Raw genomic sequence first — 18,507 nt, 5'->3', positions numbered from 1 at the left:
ACAAGAACTGGAAAAGTGATTTTGCCGTTTTCAGACATTTTCAGTAATTGCAACATGGGTGACCATATTATGTTATTTTTTTTACCATCAATAATATAAAAATAACTGTATATTTAATAAACATTTATTTAGACTTTTTCTTTCTTTCTTTCTTAACCACGCTATCTTTCTTCGTTGTACCCCGTTTCATAAGAAGCTCTTGAGGTATTGGCATTTGTCCACGGAAGTCAACCCCGGGGCCAGGTTTCAATTTCATTTTGTGTTCAGGGTAGCGATATATTGATTCAGATGGTAAAAATCGAATGGTGCCATTATGAAAATGTAAGTCTCTGGAAAATTATTTTAACTTATTCAAACTTCTAATATCCAACAAAGAAAAATAATATAGCATTGTTATACATATTTTTTTCTACGCCGTTTCATAAATAGTCAAAATAACTTTATCTTATAAGTACACTTAACGTCAGAAAAGAAATTAACTTAATTTTAAATTTACATTTATTACCAGTTTGCAAGTCTATAAGAAGTTCGCAAGTCTATTAGAAGTTCGTAAAGCGGGCAAGAAGAACTGACAAGAAACTTTCCGCCACTCGTAATTATTGACATTGACCGAAATGTTCGTAGGTAAATTATTCTTGAATTACGCATAACAGACCTAACGCTAATGTTGCAAGTATAAAAAATTCTAACCGTATACAGGGAAACTGAAATGGCGCGAAGATGCGATCTTCAATATGTTTCTTGTACTGTAGCCAACGGCACTTTAACAATTCATTCTTTTCAATGGAATAATGTCTTCGATAGACGTAATCAAAGAGACCTTTCTCAAATGCAGGTAGTGTGCGAAAATTACTCCCGATCTCCTTGGCTATTTCTAAAATTAACGATTGGGGTTCAACAATATTATCCAAGCAGTATAACAATACATATATAGATACTGTTATTCAATCAAACCTCACAAGATTTGATCGTATAGCAGTAAGATTTTGACGCTAACGACGCTTGGAAAATCCTAGGGCGGAAAAGGAATGGAGAGTACGGAAATATGCCAGAATACAAAAATGGCCCAAGCCAATATTATAATAATAAGCCCATCGTTTAGGTTGGCTGCGGCACCGACTGGTGTAGAGCGACTCCTGAATGGGGGGGAGGGGGTTCATTCAAAAATACATTTCGATATTTTCCAACAGCGATTTCCATAGTACACTTTCATAGTTGAAAACTGCCCTGTGTTTGTACAGTCCAGTCGGGTCGAGACGATACCACCGTCAATAAAGACTTATGAATAAAACAAGAAATATATCCTCATATATCCTATTTAATAATGTGCTCAGCCCATCGCCATTTATGGCTTTATCGTATTTTGGAGGTAATGTTTATGAATTTAATCTTGTCTCTTATTACCCGGTTTTTCAATCTGTCTGATTTTTTTGTAACGTTGAGCATAGTCCTTTCCTTTAAAGTGACAAGTGAAAAGAGCGACATAATGCTACTCTAGGGAAGACCCTCGCAACTCTACAAAAAGAGCAGAGGAAGTCCACAAAAAAAGATGGGAAGACGACATCAAATAAGTGGCAGGCGTCATGTTGAACAAAGTGGCAAAAGACAAATAGAGGTTAGAGGAGGCCTTTGCCGACTGACAAACAGATCTGCAGAAATCAAGCAAGATCCAAATATTAGAAAAGGTTTTCAACCTACTAAAAATTGTTTAATATAATTAACTATGTTTATGTACTAAGTGGAACTGAATAAAAAGCTATATTATTATTATTATTAAATGTTCAGTCTCAATAGATATTACTCAAATTGATTTTGTTTTGACTTCGAATTTTTAATATATACCTTCAGTGACCTGAACATCTGGTTTAGTTCTATGTATATGATCGCAAATTGCGTATAAATTCTTATTTTCCTTAGCCATTGTAAAATTTCGCGACAGTTCCAAATGTGTCAAAAAGATTTTATTTTTTATTTTTACTTAGTGTTACCAGCGTAGACACAGTGACAATAAGTCTGATAATTATGTTGGAGTCTGTGCTAATAGAGAGCCGTCTTAGGATTTGAAGACGCTGTTCATTTTCTTCCCTCTAACTAATAGTACCATATAATATAGGCCTTTGACAAAATTACATGAAGAGATTGCTCGAAAGCTATAAGGCTGCCAGTTGCAATTTCATTCAATTATGTTTCTGCAACGAAGTGATAATAAATAAAATGCATTAGATACAAATAAAATTACCCTTCCAGTGTTATGCCAAGTTTTAATCAATCTTACAATTTTCAAAACAATCTTTAAGATACACTTTACCATTTACATAGCTTAAAAAATATTTGCACTGTTAATAATTATTTCCTAATTTTTCTGCTAGCAACTATGTTCAAACCAACGGGAATACGGACCTACATGAAAATGGGGCCACTTAAGTATTACGTAAGCACCAGAGGGGGGAGGTCTTTGATTTTCTTATTTGGTGATGACATCAACAGTAATTATTTACCTTTTTCCACATCTCACCCACACATTGTCTATGCTTAATGCTCTATACAAATTTAATACGTTTATGTACTATTCGTTTTGAGAGCTTTGCTTACTTTGACAAGAGGAAGAGGGGGGGGGGGCGGATTTGGGGGGGGGATAAATTGCAGTAAATCTGCTTACGTAATACATGTACGGCCTCAAAGATCATACCAAAATAGGCAAGCAATTTGCATGGGATCCTTCAACCGACCTGAATATCCACGGGCATCTGAATCCATTTATTTCTATTTATTAATTTATTCACAGTTCGTTGCATTACAAATAACACAAAACATAAAAATTATAAAGGATGCAACGGGCGGCCTTATTGCTAACAAGCGATCTCTTCCTGGCACAAGAAGTACAAAACCAAATGTTATATCAAAAAATATATAAACTTATTCTTAAGTAATATAAAAAAATATTAATAATAAACTAAAAATGAAAAAGCAAATCTCACGAATTTCAATATTAAAGAAAAGGAAATACAATAATTACACAAGTCACGATTGATCGATAGGATATGGTTAAGAAATGTTTACACAAGAGTTTTAAAAGATGATGGGAGGTAGCCAAACGTATGGAGTCGGGCAGCCACAACTTGAAGGCGGAGATCCTAAATCGCCTATGAAGGATGATCCGTGTGACATCAGCGGAAAAAGCTGTTCTATAAAATCTAATGGGAGCCTATAGTTTATTACTGTCCATACTGTCCATTAATCACTATATTAATTTAACATTTTTTACCCCCCCCCCCCCCCCCGTAATACGTGGTGATGTTTCAAACTATCACGCCAACCAAAAATCATGTGTATTTTTTAGTACCTACAAAGAATCTTAAAAATTTTAAGTAATATATAATCTCATCATATTCTAGGAAATAAAGGACCATGATAAACAATTCTAAACAGAAAGATTGCAAGTTGTTTTTGCATTTAAATAATATTAAAGGAATGGTGTAATCAAGCGAAAACAATATATTGTATTTTGTTCGTTGCCTGGCAACGGCGAGTCGCGGTTACACTAAAAGCTGTTCTTCGGTTTAGAAATCACGCGTTTGACGAAGAACTAAAAAAAAGTTATATCTTACTATTATACCCACTCCTTTCGAACCTCACGTAATTAATGGACAGCCCCTAAGTATTATTTTATACGAGTAAATAAATATCGTTTGTAAGTAGGCAAATGTATTGAATGAAAAACTGTATGGCAAGGCTGAGACGGTCAATAAATTTCGCGATCCATATCACGATACCTGTCTCAATATAAATTGAATCAAGTGGTCGTACTACACATTCAATATTCAGGGGTGAGACGGTTAACATATATATAACATACGATATTTTATTTTATTTAATGAAAAACTGCATGCGTTCTTTTAACATGTCGCCTGAGAGAGTCTTTAGTCGCAAAAGGGTTATTACACAGATTACATTTAAATTTTTTCTCGCCTGTGTGTGTTACTCTGTGCCTAGTTACGTCCGATTTCGTATAGAAAACACTATGGCATATGTCACATTCCTGATTTTTCTCCTTCAAATGTACGTATCGAACGTGGTTATTGTACAGGCTTCGAGTCACAAAAGTCTTTGAACACAAATCACACTTATGATCCGGTTTCTCCATTTCGTGTTTTTCAACTAAATGCAAAACCCTTAAATTCTCCTGAAAAAATCGCTCATCACAATATGGACATGGGAATCTTGTTTTTCTTTCTAGTTTAATATTGTGGGTGGCAACATCGTGCTTCCGCTTGTCAATACGACATTTGAAATCTATTTTACATTGAGCACATCGAAAAGGGCGGTGATTTCTCGTTTTATGCAGATTTAAATATACTAGATTCGTAAAACCAGCACCACAGATGTGACAAACATGATTTTGATAGTGTTTATTTACATGTATATTTAATAACCTAAATAAATTAAAACTTTGCAAACAGATCTGACATTGTAATCCTGAGCTCTCGATTTTGAAAGGCACAATCAAATTGTCTTTAAGCGTCACAAATCCATGGTTTTCTTTTAAATGGCAACATAATTCATTTAAATCTTCCAAAATTTTACTGCATTTGTTACATTTTAATACTGATATGTCAACTTTAATGAGTTTATTTTGCTGAGATATAATTATTTTTTCGATTTCTTGAATAGTGTGTTTGTCAGTGTGCGTGCGCAGTTGATTTATGTTTAGGAACGGCTCTTTGCAGCAAAAACATCTATATCGGCTTTTATTCCATTGAAATATAACCATAGTTGAGTTTGCGAGAAGCTTTAGCGAGTTTTCCCTCAGTAACGGGGCACCACCACGCCGATCTATCGGTTTTGTTCTCTCTGGAGTATCTGTGAAAAAATATTTTAAAATATTATAAAAAACATCATTATTAATAATAAAATTTAATTATTCTAAAATTGTGGGACAATTTCATTAACAGAATAATTCGTTATATATTTATTTAATTTACGCATAGTAATTGTAGTAAATCATAAATAATATCAAATAGGAAAATATGATATTTTTTATTACCTAACGAAAACCTGCATGTTCGTTATTATTTAACGTTCAAAGAGTATTTAGTAGCAAAGGGGTTATTACACAGATTACATATATATATAATCTGTGACAAGTAATAAGTTCAAATAGGTAAAGATTTTCCCCAATAGATGATCATGTACCAGTATATGATCACTTCATGTATTTGTATACACTGTTTACACACTGCATACGTCCTAATGATAATATAAATAAACAAAAAATCTGCGTTTACTGCACAAGACGTTATGCGACAGAATATTAAACGAATACATCAACCAATAGCTTGTATTTTACGACGTTTGACCTTTCTCTCTTTCTCAATCGCTCTCTCCCTTTCTACGACAAAAACGCTGCACATCTTCGTGACGCTAATATTATTATTATTTCATTTCATCCGTAAAAAAATGACCTTCATACGCCTAAAGAAGTTTCACTTCAAAAAATACAAACAATGTATTATAATATTATTTATAAAAATTCGGGACTGACGTGTCGATCGCGTGATTGGTAAATCAGTTGACGTTTGCGTCCCGCGCTGTTTACGATTTCGAACTTTCCCCCACTCCCTTGTTTAATGCTTAAGAAGTTTGCCGGTATCTGTAAGTGGTTACTATAATCTTGAAATGAAACACTTTAGGTTATCTTTTCTTCGTAATTCGCTCACTCCAGAGAGCTTCCGTCGTGTTCTTCTGGCGAATGACCACCCTGTGACGGCCCAAGCCAAAGAAAGAGCCGACACTGTCAACGAGTTCACACTGACATCTGCGCATCGACGCAAATTCAATAAAGATGTGCTGCGGCTCATCCCGTATCAATGACTAACGCTTTATATAAATACCTTCTTTCACGTCTTTACATTACCCTGTTTATTTCCAAAAGAAATACAGGTACAGCAAAACCTAGGTGATAGCAACAACTATTAGACAAAGAAAGAACATACACCTGAAATGGTGTGTCAACGGAATACGCCATAGAGAATAGAAAATAATTTGTTTTTAATAATCTGTGAAAATTTAGTTTTATTGCTTATCTAGCTGCCCCCGCGAACTTAATTTCCCTCCCTTTTTAGGTAAGCACCAGGAAAATTTTGCTACTCTATAGAGTAGCTCTTCCAAATTAAAATACTAAGTAATTAGTAAAACTAAATTATTTAAATTTTTATCTTCATAAAATCGTTCCGTAAAGAAATCTAATTGGACCGAGATTCGAGTAATTTAAAAACATTTTACGATTCATTAATTTAACAGGGTGGCGAAAAAGTCGTGGATCAAACGCAACTAGGTGTTAACGGGGGGCTGCATCTTTTTCATAATAACAAAAAAACTACGATTGTGCAATAATTATTTTAATAAAACAAAACATTTTACAATCAATTCCTGCCCCTGACCATAATACATTTTCCAATCGTTGTTTTGTTTTTTTATCCCAGAAAGATATTCGGGCTTTCATGCACCTTTGTACGTGTAATACCTTTTAAGAATCACAATTAAATGCGCCTAAACTTGGTATACAGGCTCACTTTTCGCTAGAGTATTTTTTTCACAGTGAGGTCCGAAGTTAATAAAAAATTGAGTAAATTCTTTTTCGTAAAAATTAATGTCCTCTTTAATACAATAATCAGCCATAAATAGCATGTCTAACGTAAGAGCTCATCCGTACTAATCTAGTTGATATTAAGAAAAATATACACGTGGATTTTTTACGAATGTTTATAAGAATTAGCAAATATATTCTAAAATTCTTATGAAAACGCAAAGTTGATCTAAGCCCTAATTGCGTTTAACCCACGCCTTTTTGGCCATCCTATATAATACATATTACTGTGTTGTTACAGTCAAGTACGTAAAAACGCACATAAAAAGTTGGTGTACAATTCAAACATACAATCTCAGAGAGCCACACCGAAGACCATTGGTCAACACTGCTTGGTTATTGACCTAAAATAGGCTTAAATTGTGATAGAAATCTTATTTGAATGAAGAGTAAGATTTTAGTGTAGTTTTATGTTAAATTAAATAAATAAAATTCTCGCAGCCGGTAGGATTCGAACCTACGCTCCCAGAGGGAATCTGATTTCGAGTCAGACGCCTTAACCACTCGGCCACGACTGCCTTAATAAAAGACCCTTAGAATTATCAACACACGTTATGCCCCCGACACAAAGAGTAAGAGTAACGCAAGAGTTACAAAAGCTGCCATGACACTTTTGGATTCCGTATGAAATTACGCATAAGTGAGTGCAAAACAAATTTTAGAGGACAAATATCGTTTTGGAGTAATTACAAACCTTTCATCAGTTATTCCATACTTAGTTACCACACTTTTAGGACGCCCCATAATTTACAATTGGTCCTTAACAATTTTTCTTTATCGGCGTTGGTAAAAAAAATCCTTCACATTTTTCCGTTACGCGTCAAATTCCACATGTACAACAAATCTTGCAACTAATCAATAAACTGGATCCGAAATCGCAGGACGCAGAATCAAGTTGTCATACTGTGTTGTGCAGTATGAACTAAAATTATTTAATACCAACTACAAATTGCTTGATCGATCACAGGTTGCATCCGATGTTTTATTGAAAGTATTGAATGGTGGTGGTGGAATGGTCTCGCGCGAAAACCTTTTTATTAATAATAATTTAGTCGGATTACTTCAAGTAAATGCAGCGCTTTGGAATCCTAACAAATGGGAAACTAGGGGCGAGAAAATATCTGTTTTCGACATAACAAGGAAAAAACAGCATATGAAGATTCATTATAACAGAATTAGCTCGAGGCTCTAGCCCATTCTCAAGATCCAAATGATAGATAAGTTACAAATTTGTATGCCTATGATTACAAGTAGCGGCACGAAACTAGCGCTGACCGTTATTGCGCAGAAGTAAAAAATAAGGTACCTGAGGGGGGCTAGCGGAATGAAGAGCGGGCGCGCGTAGCGTCGATTGGCTCTCCAGTCGCATTCCGTCCCCCGCACCGATACGACGCCCCGCGCACATCCCGTGTACAGTCGCGTCATTAATATTATTGTTACTGTTGTTACGTTTTGTTGTTTTTCGTTACGTTTGAATTTGTTAGTGTTTTGTTGTTTGTGACTTTAAAGTGAATATGCCTAGAACAAATACTGTTTTGAAAAGACAAGCCAGGAAAATGGTTTATGACGTGAATTGTTTTTTTTAAAAAGGGAATCTAACGAATTAATTGATTCTTTGAAACAAATCCAAAGTGAGATTGACGAAGCTACAAATACTTTGTTCAGTCATTCGGACAGCAACATTGTAAATTTGAGCCAGATAAAAGAAACTGACAATGATGGATTCAAAGCCTCATCGCTTTGTCCGAATGATCTGCTGAAATCTGCAACACTTAGCAGTAATTTGTCCTTGTATTGATGCTGAAAGATTAGACGATTTGCATTAATTTGTTCTTATATTGATGCTGAAAGCTTAGACGCTTTGCAGTAATTTGTCCTTGTATTGATGCTGAAAGCTTAGACTCTTTGTCGTAATATGACCTAGTATTGTTGCTGAAAGCTTGCGACGCGCTTTGCTGTGTTTTAGCCTGAGATCTATTTTACTAGTATCGATGCTGAAAGCTGGAATGCCTTGGGATGTGTTCGATGTGCTGCTTGTAAGAAGTGTTGAAAGCTTAACGGTTTGCTGTGCTGTGCTTGTAAAGTTGTAATACGAAGGCTTCCACGCCTTGATTGATGTAAAGTTGAAAGCTATTAAACGCTTTACTTTTATGTTTTAACACGATGCCATTCGTTTTATTAGAATGGCAACATCAAGCAATGCCATTGGTTTTATTAGAATGGTAACACCACGCAATCTTACAGGTTGTAAGTTGTCAATGCGTTAAAGTCAATTTGTCAGTAGTGCGTAGAATCGATCGTTGAGTTCAGATTGTAGTCGCTCTCTGATTGTCGCCTGCGCCGGACGTGTGCACTGACTGTGTTTAAATATTAAGTCATAATGTCGGACGAAGGTAGTAACACCAATTTTGCAATTATTAATAGCGTTGAATCTGCGACATATATATAACTAGTGGACCTGACAGTCGTTGGTCCTGTATTAACTATGAATATTGATTTCGATAACAAAAATCAGGATTACTTAATATTGTGGTATTAAGTATTATTAAATTTCCCAATTCACCATTTTCTTATTTTTTTTCTTTCATAAGAACCTACTCCTGACAATAACAAACACAACAAAAAAAACAACTAGAGAAATCGGTCCAGCCGTTGACGCGTGATGCCGTGACCAGGGATAATAGGGATTCATTTCAATCTTTTAATATTTGATAACAAGCTTAAGGCTACGTTTCGTGCACAGTCTTGTGTTTTAACAAGCTCTTCTTCTGTTTATACGACTTCTGACAGATATCACAACCGTACGGCTTATCCCCGGTATGAGATTTCAAATGCATTTTCAACACCCAATTCTCCCCAAAACACTTCCCACAGATCTCGCATTTAATTGTCTGGTTATGCATCTTATTTTTGTGTTTCCAAAAGGCCTTGCGCGTGTGAAAATTCTCTTTACACATCGAACAGGTAAAATTAAATAAAATCCCATGTATTTCTTTCAAATGCTTCATTTTCGTGTAATGCTCGGAAAATCGCTCGAAGCAGAGAGCGCATTTGAACCGCTTCTTCTCAACCGCATGCCTCGATAGATAATGGTAACGTAAAGCGAATTTAGTTGGCAACACCGCGTCGCAATTCCCACACTTATAGACGCCATTTTGATGAACTGTCATATGACACCTTAACCTTTGCTTTGACACGAAGCCGAGGCCACAGGTTTCACAGACTACATTTGAATGCTCATTCATGTGTTTATTGAGTAGAAAAAATGAATGAAGTATCTTCTTACATTTGTGACATTCTAGCTGTCCATCTTTTAAAGTTAGATCATATGTAATAACGCCATTATCAGCGTTATAAAACAGCTTTTTGTGGACTTCATCTAAATGAAGTCTTATGTCAGACAGATCAGCGAATCTTTCCCCGCAAATTCTGCATTTTAGCTCGGATATATCCGCTTTTATATTACGCTTCAAATGGTTCTTTATCAATAGCGGTCTACGGGGGATGGAATGGCTGTCGTGTTGGAGTAGTGATGAGATATCTGGGAATGTTTGGAAGCAATAGAAACATTTGAAGTTGGGCGGTTGGTAGAGGAACGGTTTGATGGTGGTGTGTTCGATCAAGGTGGCTGCGTTTAGGCGTTCAAGGATCTCTGTTTCGTTTGATGCATTCTCAGCGGCTGAAAAGAGAAAGTCAGCTTAATGAGAGTATGAGTTATTCATTGAATATAAACATTTATGGGCTTCACCTGCAAACACCACCACCTAATTCTAACTCCATCCGTATCACCTCGACGTCTGTCGTTCCACAACGAGCGTTTAATGAACCGCGCACCACCACTGTGAAACCAGCTGCCTACTGAAGTATTTCCCAACCAATTCGACATAGGGTCCTTCCAGAAAAGAGCGTATCAATTCTTTAAAGACGGGCAACGCACTCGCAAGGCCTCTGGCGTTTAGAGTGTCCATGGGCGGCGGTATCACTTAACATCAGGTGAGCCCGGATGCCTTTTCTTGGGCACAGATATTAAAAAATAATGAGATAGAAATGTGCTTGAGTGTAAAAGATTAAAGATTGGGATTATTCCGGTAGTAGACAAAATGATATTGATACTTTTTTATGGGTGTTTTTTTTATTTCATTCAAATCTGTATATTTCATGATTTTTTTATGTGATAGCAGGCAAACGGGCAAGAGGCTCACCTAATAAGCGATACCGCCGCCCATGGACACTCACCTTGCCAGAAGGCTCGCAAGTACGCTCTTTTCTTGAAGGACCCTAAGTCGAATTGGTTCGGAAATACTTCAGTGGGCACCTGGTTCCACATAGTGGTGGTGCGCGGCAAAAACTGCCTTCGAAAACGCTCAGTTGTGGAACGACGGACGTCGAGGTGATACGGATGGTATTTTGTATTTTGCCTTGACGTCCGATAATGAAACTCAGCTGTGGGTATTAGACCGAACAACTCTTCAGAACACTCCCCATGGTAAATGCGGTAGAAGATGCAGAGACATCCCTCATCTCTACGCAACGCCATGGGATCAAGCCGCTCGGAAAGTGATTGGTCGTCGATAATTCGAATCGCTCTTCGTTGAATACGGTCAAGTGGAAGGAGCTGGTACTGGGGAGCTCCCGCCCAGAGTGAGAACAGTATGAGCTAATATTTCTTGTGAGTTCTAGATCTTGGGTATATCTATTAAATGTGCTGTTTTATTCGGTTCATAAATATTATATCTGGTTTATTATAATGTATTATTTTGTCTTTGTGTCTTTTTTCATATATATTTTCTAGTCTAATTACGCGACTTTGTTGTCGTTGGAAGAATTAAATAACTTACATAAGATTATGTCTCTCTTGACAACTTTTTGTGTTGCTTTAATAATTTACCAAAAACAATATGAAATGTTCTTTCTGACCGTTCAGGATAGGGTCAATCACATCTCAGAAAATTGTAATATTTATAATCTTATTCTAGTTTACAGGAAGCTGAAATATTTTTCAGTCAGTTAAGAACATGTGTAGTCGAGTGGTGCAGTTTTCAGGCCTAGTTATACCCCTAAGATGAAGGAATATTCTAGACCGGAATTTTCTAGGTGGAGGACGAAAAGATCGTAAGCTTCAGGAAGCTTCAGGAAGCTAGACTGAGCACTCTAGAATGCCGCACGATAAGGACGGAGCAATGTGCGAAAGAGACAAAGAGTGCGGACGTTCTAGAATTGTGCAATCGCTACTCAGTAGCAATCCCGCCTAGAGTTCTCGAATATTGTACAAGATTATTCCGAGGTATATATATATAAGTGTGAAGTGTGCATAATTGAGTAATAGTGACTGTTTTTGTGTGTAATAAGTGCATTTTTGCGAGTAATTTGTGCTCATAAATTCTTCATTGAACACGAAATAAACCTTTGAAGAAATCTACGGCACTTTCTATCCGATCCACTAACTCGTAACAGTATGATACAAATAATATAAGAATTGACAAATTGATGACTAATAAAATGTAGAATTCCTTTAATTTGCAGGCAATGACGTGTAGCAGATAATCCGAACTGACAGTTGTATTACCATACCATTTTTGTACCATATTCTTGCAATAAATTATTATTAATGTTTAAAGAACTTTATTTCTCATTACAAAATTATATGTTTATTATTAATTAAATATTACGAGCGACATACACGTCCCAATTTTAGTTCACTTCATTGACTTTGACATGCATTTTTAATGCCCCCTTGAATCTGTCAAACACGCTAATATGCGAATTGTAGATGGCAACTGATTAAACAGTTGCACAACCTCTCACCCAATCGACCTCTTCAAATAATTTGTGCGCGGCTTCGGCAAAATAAGCAAACTCGCTCGACGAGTGTTGCGTGTTGATTTTTTTAAATGATAAGCCACTATGGAGAGAGCCTTTTAATTTTTTTTAAATTAATATACAAGTGCTATAAACATACAGTTGTTTAGTAGTCATAATTTTGGTTTCTTGGTAAATTTTAATAGTCTGTGTTAAAATTTTTTATCTAAATAGTGCTTTTATTAATTTATTTTGTAGTGTTTGTAAGTTTGAAATTATTGTTTTTCAATGCTGTACTCCATATCAATTAAATGTATGAAATGGGGCTTAACTAAACAATTATAAATTAAATGACGTACGGATTGAGGAATACATTTTGATATTGACCAAAATCTGCCAAAATTATTATATAACATTTTCATCAAATTTCAGGAAGATGCCTCTCAACCTATTAGTCAACATTTTAAGTTTATCTTTGTTACAATCGATGGGAATAAAATTCCTATAGATTGTTCAGTGTAGCCTGACGTATCCATACATTGGACATTCAGGACATGTAACACCGTTCGTTAACAGCTAAGGATAGCTGCTTAACTACAAGGACAGGCAGCAACTGGGTCATCAATCCGTACTTAATTAATTATCGAATACGCCAAAACATTTAGAAGAAATAACTTAGTTATTTCTGTTAGTTTTATTATTAATCAAATACATGAAATTAAACGAAATATTGTACTGCGTAATGGAGTCTACGAACTCGGGTCTAAAAGACTTTGTTTTAATAAATAAATTGAATGCATCTGAAAATTCATATAAACATATATTAAGTAAGAAGACCAGCTCTTCCAACCTAAAGAGACTTAAGTCAAAACACTGATCCCAGTGGCCGATGTCGTAATCTTGCGGTTTCATCATAGTAAGCTTTATTAACGTTAAACTTCCTTGAAAGGAAAATATCGTGAGGAATCAAAGGCCCTAGATGAAACGATCATGAGCATAGTTATCTGAGGCCCAGGCCCTGAAAGGTTGTAATTATATTTCAGTTTCTTTACATTTAAATACATTTCTATAATATCATTTATTTCTAGATATCTGTCTGCCCTATTTTAGCCTCCTCCAAATTCCAGCTTTGCCCATATTACTCTCTGTCAAGTATCTACTGTTTCCTTATCTTTTATTCGATCTATCTTCTAATTTCTCTTCCTCTTTTTCGTTTATTGTACCTCGGGCACCAGTTTAGTACTTTCTTGCTTCCCTTCATGTTCCTCTTCATGTGCCCCATTTTTTTTTAAATTTTCGGACATCCTAGTTATTTTTCTTAATGATGCTTTTGCGTCCAAGTTTTAAATCCATCTGTTTATAGTTATACTCGTTTAAAACACTAATATAACGGCCCATGTACGTGCATATGCTGCCGAAGCGACTTTTCGTGCATGTACGCTTTCTGACAGATGTCACACACGAAATTCCTCTCGCCAATATGTCCGCGCATGTGCCGCTTCAGCAGCGTGTTAGTGCCGAAACATTTGCCGCAAATCGTGCACTGGATTTTCTGCGTATGGTGCTGTGTGGTGTGCTTCGTCAACGCTTTACGCGTTGGGAAAACTTCGTTACAAAACCGGCAGTCGAACGAAAACGTTATCCCGTGCACCTCCCTCAAATGCGTCATTTTCCGGTAGTGTTCTGTGAAGCGTTCCAAACAGTGCGGACACTTCCGTCTGATGCGTTTATCTGTCTTATTATGCTTGGTTATAACGTGATACCTAAGTTTCAGTTTGGTTGGGAACACTTCGTCGCATTGCTTACATTTGTGGGTGCCGTTTTGATGTACAATTGTGTGGTTGATTAATCTGCGTTGCGACACAAATCCCACGCCACACGTTTCGCATACAAAGCTGGAATGCGCGTTCATGTGTCGATTCAGAAGGTGGAAAGACGTGAATGTTTCCTTGCATTTGTAACAGGCGATCAAGCCGTTATTTGCCGTCAAATCGTACGCCATTAGCCCGTCACCAGCTGCCTGAAACTCTTTGTGGTGTTCTGCTTCCAAATGATGTCTTACGTCTTCCAATTGATTGAACTTCTGCTCGCATAAACGGCATTTCAAATCCGATATATCGACTCTAATAACGCGTTTGCCCTGTTTGAGATAATCGTTTTTTAACAAAGATGGCCGATCCGGAAGCGTGTGGTAGTTTGAATGTAGCAACACTGATGACACTTCCGGGAAAACTTCACTGCAGTAGAAGCATTTGAAATTTGCTTGGAGGTATATAAATGGTTTGACTGTGGTGTTCTCTATTATTGTTGCGGCGTTTAATCTTTCTATTAATTGTGTGTCAGCGTCGCTTGTACTAGGTTTTGGTCCTTCGGATTCCGGCACTGAAATAAAAATATCCGAGTAAATTTTTGCTTCCTTCCTTGGTATGCACTACATAATCCTGTAGCACCTATGTGATGGTAATATGTAATTTGTTTAACGATTGTTTTTCGTAAATTAGCTTCATAGCGTGTACTATTAAAAATATAAGCCCAATTCATAACTTATTGATCCGCGTTAAAAAAAAGGGAAAAAAAGACGTTCATCATAGCCTAGCCTTTTTTAAACAAGTGAGTGTATCATAACTAGTCGTATTTGGACTAGTATTTTAGGACGTTGTCTAATGAACAAAAAAGTTCTTACGTGTGCAATGTTACTGGCCACTAACAAAAAAACAATTTAATGGATTTTTAATTTTTTTCTTTGTAAATTACTAGTTACATTTTAAGATGATTTAAACAAAAAAGTTCTTATGTGGGAAATGATCACTTATATTAAAATCATAAATTCTTTTAAAAATTTAAAATTTATAGTGCATGTGTAAAAGTTATCAAGAATTTAGCGCCTCACGTATGTCAAAATCAATTTTTGACGTTACACTTTGCCGGTTTATTATGAAGTAATTGCAATTCCATTCTCCGCTTGAAGGTTCTATTAATAAAAATTAAGTCTTATTAAAATTTATTAAAGCTTGCATGAGATCCATTTCGTTAACCATAAAGATTTAGCCTACCTTATAAACATCGCAATTTTTAATGCAGTACAGTGATAAGAATTTTTACACTATGTATCTGATAATAATAATAACAAGGGATGTATGCTTAAAACTTTGGTGGGTACTCTGTAACCAGGGATTAGTGACTTCATGTTGAGTAAGTATTTATATCGCGCGATCTCTAGGACAGACCCAAGCCAAATTCAATCTTAACCCCTTCCTTTAATAGAGTAAGAATACATTAATTACAGAATTTAAAAAAACTTTTCGATTATGTATATCATTATATTGACGTTAATGTTAATAATGTAGTTCTGTGAGAGAAAAAAACATTTTAATAGAGGTAATAAAAGTAGCGAGTCTTACTCGAGATAGCTTTATTCACTGGGGCTTTAAAAGTAGCGGGTAAGAGCGAGAAAGCCTTCTTCACTGGGGATCAGAAATAGCAGTTAAGAGCTAGATAGCCTTACTCACTGGGAACATTAAAAGTAGCGGGTAAGAGCGAGATAGCCTTACTCACTGGGAACATTAAAAGTTGTGAGTAAGAGCGAGAAAGATTTTTTCACTGGGGCATCAGAAGTAGCGTGTAAGAGCGAGATGGTCTTATTTACTGAGGCATTCAATAAGCGGGTAAAGACTTACGGGAACCAAATCAAAATTGCATACAAAAACGTCGGGAATCGGTATCCCTATTGAAAGAGTGACGCAGTACAATACATTGCGTTGTATTTAGTGCATTAATACAATGTTATAAAAACGAGTTTTAATACAGTTAATAGTTAATTAAATTAAAACTATTTTCCAGGTGTAATTTTCAATTCACTTTTTAAATTACCAATTTTAAGTTAACTTACTGTTTATTATATTAACTAGAAAAATCTTCAGGCACATTTGTTAAGACTAGATTCACAATAATACAATAAAAGCACGAAACGAATAACTGAAATTGAATTGTATCATTTAAATGTCTGTATAATACATAAACATTTAATTATATGCAGATCACGTGACCAACAAGGTTAAATTTTTGTTTGACAATTGATCAAAATATTAATGTAATGACAATCAAAATGGCGGCAAGAGCACTTCTAAACGTAAACTCTTTTCTGGGTCTGTACTTTATATTTCTGTATTTGTTCCGTGTTTTTTTTTTAATTGAAAAAAATGTGTCGAAGGAACACAAATTGGACACATTCTCCATCCACCGAAGCCTCGTTACAATAATATTATATTAATTGGTTTGGTTAGCTTAGACTATCCTAAGAATATTTAGTAGATTATCTAGTGCCTTCACGGAGTCATTGTCATACCAAGGAACGTAGGTACCAAGTTGAAAGCACCCATAACCGACGAGCTGGTGAGCTGAAAGTAATGAAGCGAGAGAGGCAGAAGACGGCAGCAAGTGGAGATCTGTGTTCTCTACCCACTCCAAGGCGTGGCGATATTTTCAAATCTGACAGCGAATTTATCATTTTTAAACTTCGTTTCATTTATAGGGAGGTAAAGGAGTCTAATGGATGCCGATTTTTAGTGGGTGCCTTGCCGATCTTTGAGAAAGCAGTGTACTCTTTTCTTAAACAGTAGCTGTAGCATTTAAATTAAAACCATTATCCAGATCCTAACCAACTTGATCCGAACTCAACACTACACTACTCAATTCACTAAAGTTTTTAACAATTATCTGCGGGTGCCATTGTTTCATGTGTTGATTAAAATCGTTTCTATTATGAAATCCGTGGCCACACTCGCTACACGTGAACTTCCAAACCGGCCCATGGACCCGCATGTGCTGGCGTAGCGTCCGTTCGTGCATGTATGACTTATGACAGATGCCACATGAGAAATTCCTCTCGCCGGTATGACCTCTTGAATGCATTTTCAATAACGACCGTGTCCCAAAGCACTTCCCACATACTTTGCATTGTATCTTTTGGGTGTGTTGCTTGGTCGTGTGTTCCGTCAACGCTCGCCGCGTCGGAAACACCGCTTTGCAGGACTGGCAGTCGAATGTGAAAGTTATACCGTGCACCTCTTTCAAGTGCGTCATCTTGCGATAATGCTCTGCAAACCTCTCCAAACAATGCGGACATTTTAAAGGTTTCCGTCGTTTCGTGTTAATTTCGTGCTTTTTAAACATATGATACCTCAACTTCAATTTCGTAGCGAAAACTTCTTCACAATTATCGCATCTGTGGACACCGTTCTGGTGAACAATTCTGTGGCTTATTAGTCTGTGGTGCGACATGAAACCTAGGCCGCACGTCTCGCACACGACACTGAAGTGAACATTCATATGCCTGTTCAGTAGAAAGAACGAGTTGAATGTTTTATTGCATTTATGGCATGATAAAAGTCCATTTTTAAGCCGCAAGTCATAAGCGATCACGCCATTACCGGCGCTATTAAATTCTTTCTTATGAGCGCCAGCTAGATGCTTCCGAATTTCGTCAATATCCGAGTGTTTCTCGTCACAAATGCGGCATTTTAAATTTGATATATCTACTTTGATAACGCGTTTTCCTTTTCTTAGATAGTTGCGTAATAAACTCGACCTGTCTGTCATGAGATGGGAATCTGTATGCTTAAGAACGGAGGTGACTTCTGTGAAGATCTCACTGCAGAAGAAGCATTTGAAGTTTGCCTGGTAATAGTAGAACGGTTTCGCGGTTGTGTTTTCGAGGAATGACGCAGCGTTCAGTCTTTCATAAACTGTCATTTGCCAAATGCTTGTGCGTGGCGTCGGGGAGACATCGGATGCTGAAAAGAAAGTCATAGTAAGCACTATTATCTATGTTAATTTCACAGACCACATTTTAAGTGTTGCCATCTATAAAAGTTTGTGTACCTACCTTTACTAAGGTGCAAATAACGTGTCCATCTTGTTTGAATTTTATATTCAAGTTAAACAGATTAGCAATTTATTTTATTAGTATTTAATCATTGTCATGAATGTCAAAGCTTTGGTGGACGCGGAATAGTAACGATTTTGTGTTAAGTACATCACAAACATTTTTTAATAAATAAACA

General features: G+C 36.3%; 2 protein-coding genes and 1 non-coding gene across 6 annotated transcripts in view; all 3 read right to left on the bottom strand.

The window, feature by feature from the left end:
* Positions 1-108: 108 nt before the first annotated feature.
* LOC123718202 lies at positions 109-2,757 on the bottom strand. Its single transcript, XM_045674643.1, has 4 exons — positions 2,730-2,757; positions 1,843-1,977; positions 691-874; positions 109-329 (listed from the first exon to the last, which is right to left on the bottom strand). Exons 1-4 carry the CDS (start codon positions 2,755-2,757, stop codon positions 125-127), a joined length of 552 nt encoding a protein of 183 aa, XP_045530599.1. The 3' UTR covers positions 109-124.
* A 542-nt stretch (positions 2,758-3,299) lies between these two features.
* Positions 3,300-18,507, bottom strand: part of LOC123717947 (gastrula zinc finger protein XlCGF26.1-like) — a 49,390-nt gene continuing 34,182 nt past the window's right edge. Inside the window, exon 5 of one of the 4 annotated variants that reach the window (XM_045674226.1) lies at positions 3,300-4,860. In XM_045674226.1, coding sequence (XP_045530182.1) covers positions 3,872-4,860 — 989 coding nt within the window. In that variant the 3' untranslated portion in view covers positions 3,300-3,871. Of the gene's footprint in view, positions 4,861-9,236; positions 10,326-13,765; positions 14,828-17,006; positions 18,238-18,507 lie in introns of those variants that run through there. The other 3 variants (XM_045674228.1, XM_045674225.1, XM_045674218.1) reach the window with 3 other exon arrangements.
* Positions 7,083-7,164, bottom strand: Trnas-cga. Its single transcript has one exon. It is a non-coding gene; the product is annotated as a tRNA-Ser (tRNA).

This window comes from Pieris brassicae, chromosome 14 (assembly GCF_905147105.1).
Source record: "Pieris brassicae chromosome 14, ilPieBrab1.1, whole genome shotgun sequence".
NCBI lineage: Eukaryota > Metazoa > Arthropoda > Insecta > Lepidoptera > Pieridae > Pieris > Pieris brassicae.
This window is presented reverse-complemented; position numbering and strand designations above follow the sequence as displayed.

Bases quoted from the DNA above. Each gene is read 5' to 3' on its own strand.
- LOC123718202 (XM_045674643.1), bottom strand. From the start codon at position 2,757: ATGGATTCAGATGCCCGTGGATATTCAG. The intron at 1,978-2,729 runs GTCGGTTGAAGG...GGTAACACTAAG, and splicing joins AGATGCCCGTGGATATTCAG to TAAAAATAAAAAATAAAATC. The intron at 330-690 runs GTTAGAATTTTT...ATAATTTTCCAG, and splicing joins TTTCAGTTTCCCTGTATACG to AGACTTACATTTTCATAATG.